This window comes from Canis lupus, chromosome 3, assembly GCF_048164855.1.
Source record: "Canis lupus baileyi chromosome 3, mCanLup2.hap1, whole genome shotgun sequence".
NCBI classification, from domain to species: Eukaryota; Metazoa; Chordata; class Mammalia; order Carnivora; family Canidae; genus Canis; species Canis lupus.
In genome coordinates this window covers 15,625,088-15,638,930 of record NC_132840.1, presented here as the reverse complement: position 1 = coordinate 15,638,930, position 13,843 = coordinate 15,625,088, and the positions used below count along the sequence as shown (strand labels likewise).

General features: G+C 44.0%; 1 protein-coding gene across 1 annotated transcript in view; it reads right to left on the bottom strand.

Moving 5' to 3' along the window:
- Positions 1-2,364: 2,364 nt before the first annotated feature.
- Positions 2,365-13,843, bottom strand: part of VAT1L (vesicle amine transport 1 like) — a 147,243-nt gene continuing 135,764 nt past the window's right edge. Inside the window, exons 8-9 of the mRNA XM_072819165.1 lie at positions 6,999-7,082; positions 2,365-4,950 (exon numbers count right to left, since the gene is read on the bottom strand). Of these exons, the coding sequence (XP_072675266.1) occupies positions 4,852-4,950; positions 6,999-7,082 (183 nt within the window). The 3' untranslated portion in view covers positions 2,365-4,851. The remainder of the gene's footprint in view (positions 4,951-6,998; positions 7,083-13,843) is intronic.

Genomic DNA, 13,843 nt, shown 5'->3' with positions numbered 1-13,843 from the left:
AACAAATGCAAAACAGAAAGAGTGGTATGAGCTAATGGGATAGCTGGAGTGGGGAAGTAGTTAGTAAGCCTGGAGTATGGCTAGTGGAAAGCCTCAACAGCTTCCCCCTTTGACTTCCAAAGAAAGAGCAAATTCCCTGGAAGAGTCACAGTAGGAGCTTTGGGAACTTAGCTGTTCTGAATTCCCTTACTGCTCCCATATATCCTAATGTCTTCTTGTGGCAATTCATCTGAGGGCACTGTCTGGTGCATGGTTCGCACAAGGTGATGGTCAAGTGCGTCAGGGAATCAACACACTTGTTAGAAGCAGCTTTCTACCAATGATACATTGGAATTGATGGACATGCGACAACTTCTTTACCTTTCAAATGAAACAACTATAGGGGCTGTTTACCTCTCCCACAGTGGTTACTTGTTCATCAACATAACCTGAACTGGCTTCTTCTCTATCCCTCTTTTCCCCAGCTGTGCTTCTTGGGAATACCTCCCAAGACTGCTGACACTCAAGTCCTTGTTCTGACACTCAGTGTCTGATTCTGGAGGATCTGAAGCAGGGCAGGGGGTATGAGGTACTTGATGTCTAAGTGGGACCACATTTAGGCTCATCTCCTATTGCTCATCACACTGAACCCCACATTCACTCTTGGTAATCACCTCCATGCCCAAACTTTCATGCCACAAGACCACCACACATCCTGTTCCTTTCCACAGAAATCCAAGATTATCAACTTGACATTCAAAGGCCTCCACATGTGGTACTGACTTCCCATCCTGCCTTCTTCCTTTTCCACTCCATCCCCATGTGTATATTTCAGCTACACTGTTCTACTCTCCACTCCTCGCTATGCCCTTCAGATGTTCTCACCTCCTGGCTTCTACACAAATGTTTGCCTATGGCCCCAAATGGCTTTTTTTTTTTTTAAAGACTATTTATTCATGAGAGACATAGAGGGAGAGGCAGAGACATAGGCAGAGGGAGAAGCAGGCTCCATGCAGGGAGCCTGATGTGGGACTCGATCCCAGGACCCCAGGATCGTAACCTGAGCTGAAGGCAGATGCTCAACCACTGAGCCACCCTGGTGCCCAGCCCCAAACAGCTTTTGAAAGGTTTACCTCCATTACCACCCAAAGCTCATTCACACTGCTGAAAAGAATTTTGTTTCCAACTGCTTCACTTCTTCCCCATTCTCAGAGTGGTGCTGGGCTGTGTTTAAATGTGACGGTGTACCAACACTGGCTAAGTGAGACCATAAGATTTATGTGGGATACATGAACATTAAATTAGAATATGTAAGAAAATCCTTTGTGGAAGGAATTTCACTGACAATGTGAGTAATATTTCTACCTTGCAAATTCAGGTTTATGTATGTGGCTTTTTATTAATATGGGGCTTAGCTCTATTTTTTTGGCTTCCTGCTGAGAATATGGTAAACACAGTGAAGCCTCCCTAATCACAAATTCCTCCTTCATGAAATCTTAGCCTTGGGGATTTACTTTTGTGTATCTCTTTGATAACTTTGAGGATCATGAAAATGAAATGGTTGAGATGTGTGAGGTGTTTCTTTTGTTTTTGTTTTTTGAGAGTAAGATGTGTGAGTTTTAAAATCAGCACCTCACTGAACACTGGGATGGAGCCAGAAAAAAAAAAAAAGCTTCTTAATATGCATAGTATTTGCTATACAGCAAAACAAATTTACAAACATATCCTTGAAATCAGAGGAAACGGAATACCTGAAGAGTTTCTAGGGAACAAGGGATGGTAATTTGAGATGCATCATATTTCACCCTATTTAAGCCAAGAAGCACATTAAGGTGGTTAAGAGCATGGGTTCTAGCTTGGCTCAAAATCCTGGCCCCATCACTTACGAACTGTGGGATCTTGGCCAAGTGCAAAACCTTAATCTTCATTCGTGTCACCTATAAAATGGGTGTAATGATAAACCCTGCCTCTAGGGCTGTTGGGAAGGTAGGAAAGTTACTGTATACAGTATTTAACTTTAGTTTATATATATATATATATATATATATATATATATATATATATATATACAGCTCTCTTAACAGCATATTGTAGGTGGCTTATAAGTGCCATTATAATTATTGCCATTATTATTATACGATGTCTTCAATAGTCCTTTTATTTAGTGGTTATACTTTCTTGCTTGAGGGAACTTGAATATTTTTTTAAAGGCTTCTCTCATCCTGACTCCTATTTCCTTTACACAGTCTTTAGTTTCTCATTTGAGAATTCTTCTATCACAAATTTTTAATTTTTTTCTTTTTTAGTCACCCACTCCTTGCATTTTTAATAGTGGGGCTGCTTTTCCAACAACTATTTATGTGGAGTCACCAATGCCAGGCGAGGTTATGCTATGCTGAATACTTTATTTATATATTTTATGTAAACATAATTTGCTTTGTAGGCACAATGTAACAAAAGCTCTAAAGCCACAAATACATTAGACAATGTTTCAGTTCACTCCAATCAAGTTTAAATGACAGAGAAGCCTTCACAGTTCCTTTAAGGCAAACTGAGACTTTCTTACACTTCCTTCAGAAAACCAATCACGTGACAGAAAGAAGGTGCTTAAAACGAGAGTGCATTAAATGGCTAATTTTGGCATTATCTTTCTCCTGTTCTTCGCAGCATAGCTTGACCTTGATAGTCAAACTCTAGTTTTCTCTTTTCACGCTGTATTCTGAAGAGACAAAAGGGTTTTCTTTAACCAACTGCCATAATTTGTGACGACTATTGATTTTGCTAGTTGAAAAACAGATTTGGGGAAGCATGATTTTCTTTAATGCCTCTCCTCCGGATAGAACAAAGGCCATTTGGATTCTGCACGTAGAGTTCCCACTCCCTTGGCAGAGGACAGCTCTGATATGGCCAGTGGCTCTTTGTTACCCCAGCCCTAGAAAATGCCATTCTGTCCAGCTCACCAGGAATGTCACTTGGGTTGTGGTTCTCCTTAAAACCTCATTGTCAACTTGGTTATGGGAGAAACATGACCAATAATACAGCATTTAGCAAAAGTGTTGGGGGGAGGTGGGGATAAACCTCCTCTTTCTGAATGGCCCAGAAATGAAATATTGGTGAGCCCTGGGGTACGAACAAAAGATGATGTGAGTGTCTTTTTCTGATACTCTCATCTCTCTGCTCATCAGATGGCAGCACCCTTTCTTGTCTTCATATTTTACAAGTACATTCACAATGAGGAGAAACTCCTGTCAGATAAATATTTGGCATAAATAAGTCATCATCACAAGCTCAGGGTAGGAAAAAAGAACATGATTAATGAGGTGACATTTGTTACAAAAGGACTTTGGAAATAGAAAGGTAATTGCTGGAATGCATTCATTCCCATTGTTTGGGGAAAGAGTTGGGTCTACCCTAAGGCTCACTGGTGGAGAGATGGGGCAATCAGGGAGCCCTCCAAGGTCTTTTAGAAGGCAAAGTGACTTGGGGTGCTAATAATGTGGGCTCCTTGTGTCTCCAGCTTGGTTTGTGAGTGAAGGAGTCACTCTTTGAGCCATAAGGAGTGGGAGGAGGGAATGAGGAGTGCTCTTGTGGAGACATCGAGCCTCTCCTTCATCCTCCAGGGGAACTGTTCACCTCAAGACATGTCAAGTATTGGTGGGGCAGGTGTGGGGTTTCTTAAGAGTTTAGGAGCTGGAAAATTCGACAAGGGTATACAATCAAGTAGTTTGGTCCCTGATTTCCAAAAAGCAGGGGCTTGCAAAGAGTCTGCACCATAATTTTATATTTTAGAGGAGAGGAACTGCACATTTGGCATCAGATACTGAACATCAACCGGTTTGTATCGCTAGAGTTTGTTACATGTCAGAACATGCTTTGGCAAGAAAAGAGATACTCATTGAATATTTTTCCCAAATATGGTCTACAGGGGAGGTCTTCCTTGGGGATCCTTGGTAAAGGTAGCTGCTCACTACCTGGAAATGAAAAGAGCAAAATCAGTAATGCCCATGGCAAGTGTGCAAACGTAGGCAAATCTCAGTAATGACTTCTGAAATAGTCCCACACATGTGGAGTTTTCTTAAAATTAAAAGAAAATATATATGGTGGGGAAAGATTTTGCTCATGAGACCTGGTTTCAGAGGAGAAATCTCTGTGGCTGATCCTCAAACTCATGCTATTGACCCATCTTCTATCCTGAGAAATCCATTATCTACTTTCCAGTAATGATGATTAAGAACCAGTGAAGGGATCAAGCATTGGAGGCTGCGAGGAGAGTGGTTTAACCTTTTGACCATTAAAAAACTAAATGAATGTAAGGAAGTTGCCTCTTAAATGGGGAGAAGGAAAGTACTATTTGGAGAGATCCTACACATATGGGTTCATAAAAGCACCTCCTGGCCTACCCTCGTTCTGCCAGCCACATTGGCAAGTGCTCTTGTCAGAATCATGGGTGGCTGGCAGCAAAAAGTGTCATTGGCCTGAAGAATTCTACAATCTGGACAGTGCTTTTATGATAACACCTTTTAATCCACACTTGTCTTTGCCCATGACTGGTCTCGTAGGCATTGGGCCTGTGGGCTTGTATTAATTTGCAAGGCTGTTCTAGAACTGTTCAAGAAGGACCCAAAGATGTATAGTTTTGAAGTAGGAGAGAGTGTAATACACAGATGGGGGAGGGACATAATACTGCATGGAATGGGATTGGCACTTAATGTCAAAAACAACAGTGATCAACAGCTTTTTAGCTCAGCTGACTGCAGACAAACACAACACACAGTGGACTACAGCATTTGTTCACTGGGGCACAGAAGAGCTTTCTCAACAGGCTCCTCTTGTTCCAAACCATCCTTCACATTTTCCTGTCTGGGTCCTGGGTTACTGGATAAAGGGCATCCGCTCCTTGTTCTCGCTGTCACCCTCGTGGTCCTCCTCCTCTTCTCCCGCCTCACTGGTCTCTGTGCTGTCATTGGCCATCTACAATTCAACAGAGGATGTGTTAGAGGGTCTGCAGTCTGTCTCTTACTTTCTTCATATCTGAGGACGCCCCTTGGGAAGGACTTCTTTGAGAGCTCAGAGTTAGGGTTGCTTTCTTCCCCAGGAAGGCAGTGTGCTGCTAGCCATCTTCTGTTGGGTGTCCTAAGAAGCAGACTCTGAGATAAGGATTTGAATGCAAACATTTGGAGTTTGGGAGATGATTCCAGGAAGCACAGGTAGGGAGGGAGGAGATGGGACAGAAAAGGCAAGGAAGTCAGGACAGGATGTGTTAATAAGTAGGCTCCTACTGTGGGCACCTGGGGCTCAGTCCTGCTGGGGACCACTGGGAGCCAATGAGGGACACACCTCATAGTTGCCCTACTTGAGGGAGAAGAAGCCAGGGAATGGCTAAGGTGGGTCATCTCCCTGTCATCTCTGGCCAGTTCTAGACATGCTGGCCCAACATGCTCCTGCCACTAGAGGTTCTCAGGCAGAGGGGTCAGCACTGGGGGAACATGGGTGGGCAGAGAGAGCATACCCTGCACAGACTGGCCAGGGTTTAAGTCCTGGTGCTGTCAGTTACTAAGCCGGAAAAACAATGCTAACAAATGCATGTTTGTCTACTTTGCGGTCTACGCCCTTCGCTTGGAAGTTGTTTCTGTGAAGACGTGGAGTTTGATTCTACCCAAAGCCTCAGAAAAGCCCTCCTTAGATTCAGGAACAAGGCCCTTGGCATATGCCAAAGCAGGCTCTGAGCTCTTACACTCAAAGGTGGGTTTTTCAGCTCCTGCTCTGATGAAAATCCCTTGTGGTCAAACAGGCCTTCCTAAATCCCAAGGGTCCCAGTAGGACCTCACGTGTTATGGATACAGACAGGAAGCTGATGTCAACTATCCTGCTTAAAAGCAACACACTGTCCAGGATGGTCCTAGATCTCTTCTACAGACAGGGTAAAATAGAGCTGGTTATTTGTTTTAAGAACAACACAGGTGCAAGAAGACCTGTGACCCAGCCCCCTTCCCCTAGTCTCACCCCCTCATCTGCTTTCAGACATTTGCTGGCACAGTCCTGGAACTTAGTAAGCACTCACTGAACAATGTCCCTATTGTTATAAGTCACTTGCACTTTGTAAAATGCCTCCTCATGAAGCCATCCTTCATTGAGTGAGATGACCATCACTCCCAAACTACCTAATGGTTACAAAAGCCAAGGAAACAAAAAAAAAAAAAAAAAAAAAAAAGCCACACGTGGTAAAACATGCAAAGATTTAAAGATTTCAGTTCTTTCTGTTTTACAAACGTCTGATGCAGATTTGAGACTAAACAGGTGAGAAAGCAAACAAAAGACTCTTCCTAAATATGTTCTTGGTTAAGCCTTCCCTAGGATTTAGTATGAATTCCTGTGTATCATTCTACCCGACTTGTGAGAATTTACCAATCTCCAGTTTACAGGCAGGGGTACGAAGATGGAGTAGCAGAATGACTGCCCAGGGTCACCCACAGGAGCTCAGAGCCGGGCTTCAGGTGGAGGAAGTCTGAGGGCGCTCTGTGTGTAGACCACCCACCACATTGCCCCCTGTCCTGGACCAGTGGCCACTGCAAGGGGGCTGGGTGAGCGTGACATGCTTCATGCCTGATGGGTTCCATGGGTGTAAGGGTATCATCCTGATGAAAGGAGACGAAAATCAATGCAATCATCAGGAGGCATCTCGGAGGCAGGTGGCATCCTCCTCTGAGTACTGAGTGTGAGTTTATTAGATTTTACCAGGAATTCCTCCCACTTGTGGCAGCAAAGAGACGGCCCTTGTAACCGACACGGGTCGATTATCCGCTCCTTTCCCGACTGCCCTCTGATTGCTCCTCAAATGCTCTCATGGGCACCTTCCTTGCCCTTTCAGCGTGCGTCCCAGCTTTGTGACTAATGGCTCATTTGCAGAATCAGTTGGTTAGGCTGGTCGAGAACTGCGGGCTTTCCCTCTACCTACCCCGTACCTGCCCCGGCAGGCCCTCTTCTGCTGAACTGAACGGATCCCTCGGCTTTTGACTCACCAGTGGAGTCGGGGTCTTCTCCACATCCAGAATTAATTTGCCGATGTTCCCCCGGTCATGGATCCGCTGCATGGCCTCCTTCACCTGAGAGGAGAAAAGCAGAAGCGCTGGGTGGGGGAGAAGCGCCCAGGTGGAGGAGCCGCCACTCGCCGCCCGCCTGGGGGGCTGTGGCTCAAGGTTAGCCGCCAAGCCGCGCTGGAGGGGGGCCAGGGTGCGAAGACATTCCGGTTGTGTCACTCACGCACACTGAGCTTGTGCAAGCAGCTCAGTCTTCTGGGTCTAAAAAATGAAACTGGTAGTTCCTGAAATAAGACGAAATTTTCTTAAAAATAAAGGTGGGGGGGGGCACCCCGGGTGGCTCAGAGGTTGAGCGCCTGCCTTTGGCTCAGGGTGTGATCCTGAAGGCCCAGGATCGAGTCCCGCGTCGGGCTCCCTGCATGGAGCCTGCTTCTCCCTCTGCCTGTGTCTCGGTCTCTCTTTCTCTGTTGTCTCATGAATAAATAAATAAAATCTTAAAAAAAAAAAAAAAAAAGGTGGGGGGTGGTGGAGAGGAGAGGACTGTGTAGTTCTAAAAGACAGAGGACACATCAGCCAGAGTAAATTTTGACCAGCAAAATCATTTTTTTTCAAAGTCACTTGTGATCCTGCTTACCAAAATGTTATATAACTCTGATTCATAGTTTTAACTAAAATAACCCATTGCCTAGGCTAACCCATATTCAGGAAAATTCCCTTCAGTTAGTCCTGGTTATTGGGTGGAAATTTTGTTTCCACCAAAGTAGAGATTTTTCCAGAATTAGTAGTCTACCCAGAAAAGAAGGCCTAGATTCCTTTTCATATGATAGGGGCCTGTCAGACCAAGCCCCTCTAAAAAAAAAGGCAACGTGTGCCCTCATCTGATTGATGCTTTAGCCTTTCACTCCGTGGCTGTGAGGAAAATGGACTTGGAGGGGGTGCTGTGCGGGTAAAATGAGATAAGGAAAGGGCCACACTACCCAGTGCTGGGCATGAATAGGTCCTCCACATCTCCTACTGCAACTTTTTTCTTTTAAAGATTTTATTTATGAGGGATCCCTGGGTGGCACAGCGGTTTGGCGCCTGCCTTTGGCCCAGGGCGCGATCCTGGAGACCCGGGATCGAATCCCACGTCGGGCTCCCGGTGCATGGAGCCTGCTTCTCCCTCTGCCTGTGTCTCTGCCTCTCTCTCTCTCTCTGCGACTATCATGAATAAATAAATAAAATCTTTAAAAAAAAATAAAAAAAAATAAAGATTTTATTTATGCATTCATGGGAGACACAGAGAGGCAGAGACACAGGCAGAGGGAGAAGCAGGCTCCCTACTGGGAGCCCGATGTGGGACTTGATCCCAGGACCCCAGGATCACACTCAACCACTGAGCCACCCAAGTGTCTCTCTCTCAGTGAAATCTAAATGGAAATACAGCATCTCTTGATTAAACAACAAAACAAAACAAAAACAAATAAACAAACAAAAAAAACAAAGCTACAAGAGATCTAGCCTAAATATTTTTCCTACAGTCTCAGATTTTTAAATATTTTTGTTCACTCATTCAGTCCACAAAGTATTCTGTAAATGTCCTCATAAGCTAGATGCCATGTTTTGTTTTTTGTTTTTAATTTTAAGTAAGCTATGATGTCTGTCTTTGAGGAACTCAAACTGGGGCTGATGGAGTAGCGTTTGCTTAAAACCCCAAAGCTGTCTTCTCATTTGGATAACAACTTGACAGAGCCATTTAAATGTGCATACTCTAATTGCTTTTCTGGGACTTATCCTAAAGACATAATTCAAATTGTTGGGGGAAAAAAAAAACCTTAATCACACAAAAGACACTCAATCACAGCATTGCTTTTAATGGCAAAACACCGAAGCAACTTATGTATCACAGAATAAGGGAATGGTTAAGTAAACCATGGCTCTTACATTTATCTATGAAATGGAAATATTTTGTTGCTATTAAGCTGCTAATTATAAAGAATGTACAGCAGGATTAAAAGCCTTTATAATATTGCTAACTGAAAATTGAGATGCATATTTTTATTTATATCCCCATAAAAACATGGACATCCTAAAATAACTAGAAAGGGATTTGGATATATGATAAAGCATCAGGTAGGGGAAATAAATGCCTTTTAACTCCAAACATTGCTATTTGGTAACATGTTATCAAATTCAAATCAGTACTTAATATAAGTTAAACGCCTATTTAAATATAGTCTTTGGAAAACCTAGCATTGGTTAGAATCAGCCTTTTTTATAGACTGAACTGTCATATGATTGTTAAATTTCCTGACCCTAATACATATGCCAATAGATTTATTTCTGTGGTGAACATTGCTTTTCAAGATGCTGTCATGTCTGGTCATAACCAGAATTTATTTACTGAGAAATTAAAAATTTGGCAGACAGCTTCCACAATGGCTCCCCCCCATCCTTTCCTCCTGACGCTTACCCTCCCGTGTAATCTCCCTCCCTTGAGTGTGGGCTGGACCTCCTGACTTGCTTCTGACCAGTAGAATATAACAAAAGTGATGGGATGTCACCTCTAAGATTAGGTTATAAAAGACTGATTTCTGCCTGTTAGTCTCTTTCTCTGACTCTTCCTGCCTTCTTCCTCTGATGATAAAAGCTGCCATGTTGTGAGCTGCCCTGTGGAGAGGCCCACATGGCAAGGAACTAAGAAAGACCTCCAGCCACCAGCCAGTGAGGAGCCATTACCCTTAATCCAAAAGCCCATGAGGAACTAGATTCTGTCAACAACCAATGGGAGAGCTCAGAAGCAGACCCTTCCCCAGTGAAGCCCAGAAATGAGACCTTATCCCTAGCTGATACCTTGATTGAAGCCTTGGGAAATCCTAAACCAAAGGACCCAGGGAGCCCATGCCCAGGTTCCTCACCCACATAAAATGAGGTCACAAATATTATTTTTGGCCACCAAGTTTTGGGGATAATTTGTTATGCAGCAAGAGATAACTAACCTTCTTATCTTTCATATACAATTCTTACCCTGCGAGACCTATATTATACCCATTTTACAGGTAAGTACCTTGATGCCCAAAGATATAAGCAATTTGTCCAAAGATGATAATGGCTATCAGTGACAGAATTGTGATTCAAACGCAGGTTTGTGAAGACTTCAAAACTGATGTTTTTTCCAAGTTCCACGCAGACTGTGTTTCATTTAATTCTCAAAGGCAGAGGAAGGTGGTAGGTAAAGTCTCACATAATGACTTCCCAGAATTCAGTTGTTTATTACCCTGGCAAGTCATTAAGCACCTGGAAACTCCTTGGAGATCCAGAACAATTTTTGTGCTGCATCTCCAACTAGACAGAGCCCAGGGAAACTGAAAAGCTGTTTTCCTACCAGTTAAAGCTTATTGTGATGTTACAAAAAAGCCCCCTGAAGGGCTGACTCTAATCTGCATATTTTGGGGGACATTTCTTCTTTGAAATGAACTGACTCCTTGAAGTTCCTTTGGGGGGGGGGGGCGGGTAGAGAAAAAGGTAGGAGTCTTTCCAAGAGGTGACTGAAGTAGTCTGATCCCCAGCCATGCTGTCTGAGTTTATATCCTCTTAGGCTGCTCTTGGAGACATGCAAGAGACCTTTTGAGGACAGCTTAGAAAGAAAGAAATGACCAGTTTTTGATCAATTCTTTATCAGGTACAGTATGAAGCGTTTTACATACATTCCTTCTTTTTATCTGCACAACCCAGCTTCATAGACGAGAGACCTAAAAGGTGAGAAATCTAAGGAATCTGTCCCAGGTCACCATCTGAAAGGTGACCCAGGAACCACCTGGGAACCAAGAGAGCGGGTTCCCCTTTCCCAGAGTTCAGACAAAATTCAGGACAGGCAGGGCTCTGCTGTCCACACTCCAGAACTGCCCTCCAGGAAATCCATGGCAAGGTCAAGAGACTTTGCTCCTAAATTACCAGTTTATAAGCTGAAGGACCTCAGTAGGTGACAGTGACCAAAAGGTGGTGGCAACAACCTCCAGAAAGCTACTGGTTGTCTCTTTGGCTAGCAGTTTTCGATACAGTACGCTTCTGCTTAAAACTCTCTCCCTTAGGACTCAGGAAAAGCTTGGTAGACCTGCATTGCCTCACACAGTAGCCACAAGTCACATGTGGCACTGGGCACTAGAAACGAGGCCAGCACAGACTTCAGCGCACTGTTGGTGTAAACCACCTGGCCAACTTCAAAGACTTAAGACAGAACAGACCCTGTGACATCGATCACATGTTGCAACGATCGTGTGTTAAATATTCCGGGCTAAGTAAGACATACTACTAAAGCTAGTTTTGCTCACATTTTTCTTTTCTGATGTGGCTACTACAAAACTGAAAGCTTCACGTGTGGCTCGCGTTGTACTTCTGCTGGACAGCCCTGGACTTGATCTTCAGGAGCTGCTGCCTGTTGCTCTTTCCGGCTTCCCTCTTTTCCTCTTACACCGCCCTCACTCCTGCTGCTGGAGATTTATCTGAAGTTCACTGGGTTTCTCATCTTTGTGCCTCTGTATGGATTGGGTTCCTTCCTGGAGTCCTGGAGCTAACTCACATCTGTCCTGTGGCTGGTTTAGATGTGAACCCTTCTAAAGCTGCTCTGCACCCCCGCCCCTGCCCCTTGAAATTGGGGCCGAGTCTCCTTTGAGCTCCCTTCACAACCTGGGCCAGCTAGTAATGTCACCCTTGCCCTCGGCTTAGAACTTGGCCCCTCTTCTCTACAGTACAATTCTCTAGACCAGTGCCGTGCAGCAGAAATAGGAAATGAGCTATAGAAGTACTAAAATTTCTCTAGTAACTCACACTAACAAATATGAAAAGAAACTGGTGAAATTACTTTTAATAATGTATTTTCTTTAACCAAATCTATCCAAAATATTATCACTTAAGTATATGCCCCATATAATAACGTCTTAATGAGTATCTTATATTCCTTTATTTCCCCTTTTGTACTACGTGTTTGGAATCCAGGGTGTGTTTTACATTTACAACATGTTTCAACTTTGGAGAGCGCAGCTTCAGATGGTGGGACAGGGCAAAGGGACCCCAGGGCACAGGAGTATTTAGCATATGATAGCCTCCAGAATGAATGAATGAATGAATGAACAAGCAGGTATGTGGAGAGAGCGAGATGCCACATGGCTGAGCCACACAGGAGGTTTCTGTTTCATGTAACCCATATGCCTCTTGGTGGCCTCCTCAGTGCTGCCTGCCTGGGTGGCCCAATGGATTCTGTTTGTAATCAGGGCCATGGTCCCTTCACATCCAGTTTGAGATGCCACTGCCAGCTGTGTGGCTGGCCAGATCTGGTGTTAGCAGCTGGATTTTCCAGGGCGAAGGATTCTGGGCATACTCAGACTGTCCCAGCCAGAGCTGGTATCCCATCCAGACAGTGGGAGGAAATTTGAGTCATCTCATTAAAACATCTCAAGATGCCAAGATCCTGCACACAGAGGCTACGTGAGCTTTTCCTTGGTACCATCCCAAGTGAATGGCATAGGAGGCAGTGAGATCATCACTGAGTCCCAGGCTCTGCTTTAACTCAGCAATGTCATTCCAGCAAGTTACATCATCTCTACTCTTCACCTTCTTTTTTTTTTTTATTTTTATTTATTTATTTTTTTATTTATGATAGTCACAGAGAGAGAGAGAGAGAGAGGCAGAGACACAGGCAGAGGGAGAAGCAGGCTCCATGCACCGGGAGCCCGACGTGGGATTCGATCCCGGGTCTCCAGGATCGCGCCCTGGGCCAAAGGCAGGCGCCAAACCGCTGCGCCACCCAGGGATCCCTCTTCACCTTCTTAATATATTAAATGATATTAGCTATTCTATCCATTTATTCATGCAGTCAGTCACTCATTCAACAGTGCCAAAGCCCTACTTGGGAGCTGTGTATAAAGTAATGGATGAAACAGATATGCTTTCTCTGTGCCGAGGTACTCAATGCAGAGGTACACAGTGCCTTTTTTTGCTTATTAGATAGGCTAGTCATAATAAAAAGAATCTCACAACTAAAAAATGTGTTCTTGATTTGTTTAGTTAGCCCCCACAGATTGCAACCCATCAGAGCTGATCCTTTACCATGGGTTCATGCTCCAGCAAAGTCCACTGGCATTCAAAGTGGTATTCAAGCATGACCTACGGGGGAAATGTAATTGATTCAGACCATGTTTGCAGAGGAACAGTAGTTAACGGTCATTCCTATTTCTGTCTGCAGTAGAACTAGGAGTTGCGGCTTCTGGAAGCCTAGGAAGATAACGGTGAGTAAACACCTACAAGATTCCCTGCTGTCATGAAGTTCATGGTCTTATGGGAGACATATGCAATCAAAGAATGATTCGAATAAATGTAAGATTGCTGCTCGATAATTCTAAAATGGTGTTAAAAGAAGGTGGATAGGGAATTTGATCTGGTTGGGAAGATCAGGGTGGGCGTCCCTGAAGAAATGGTAACTGAGCTGGGATTTAAAGGATGAGTAGGGAGTAACTAAGACAAAAAAGGAGACGGACCATTCCAAGTGGAAGGAGCAGAATGTGAAAAGAGAGACTGAAAAGAAACCAGTGGGCATGAAGATGAACAGCAAATGTGAATATAGGGCAAGGTGCTGGCAAGTTTGGTTAGGGCCTTTGGTATTATATTTCAAAGAGTTTCCAAGGATGAGGTGGCCACACTGACCATACAAATCTAGAATATCTCTCTACCTCCAGTTACTCACTGAGTAGTCAGTTTTTCACACTTGAGTAATGAGAGTTAACAATGCTCGATCTTTGTTGGGATCTCATTTAATGTTTCACGGCATTCAATTTCCTTTTGAATGGTGTGAA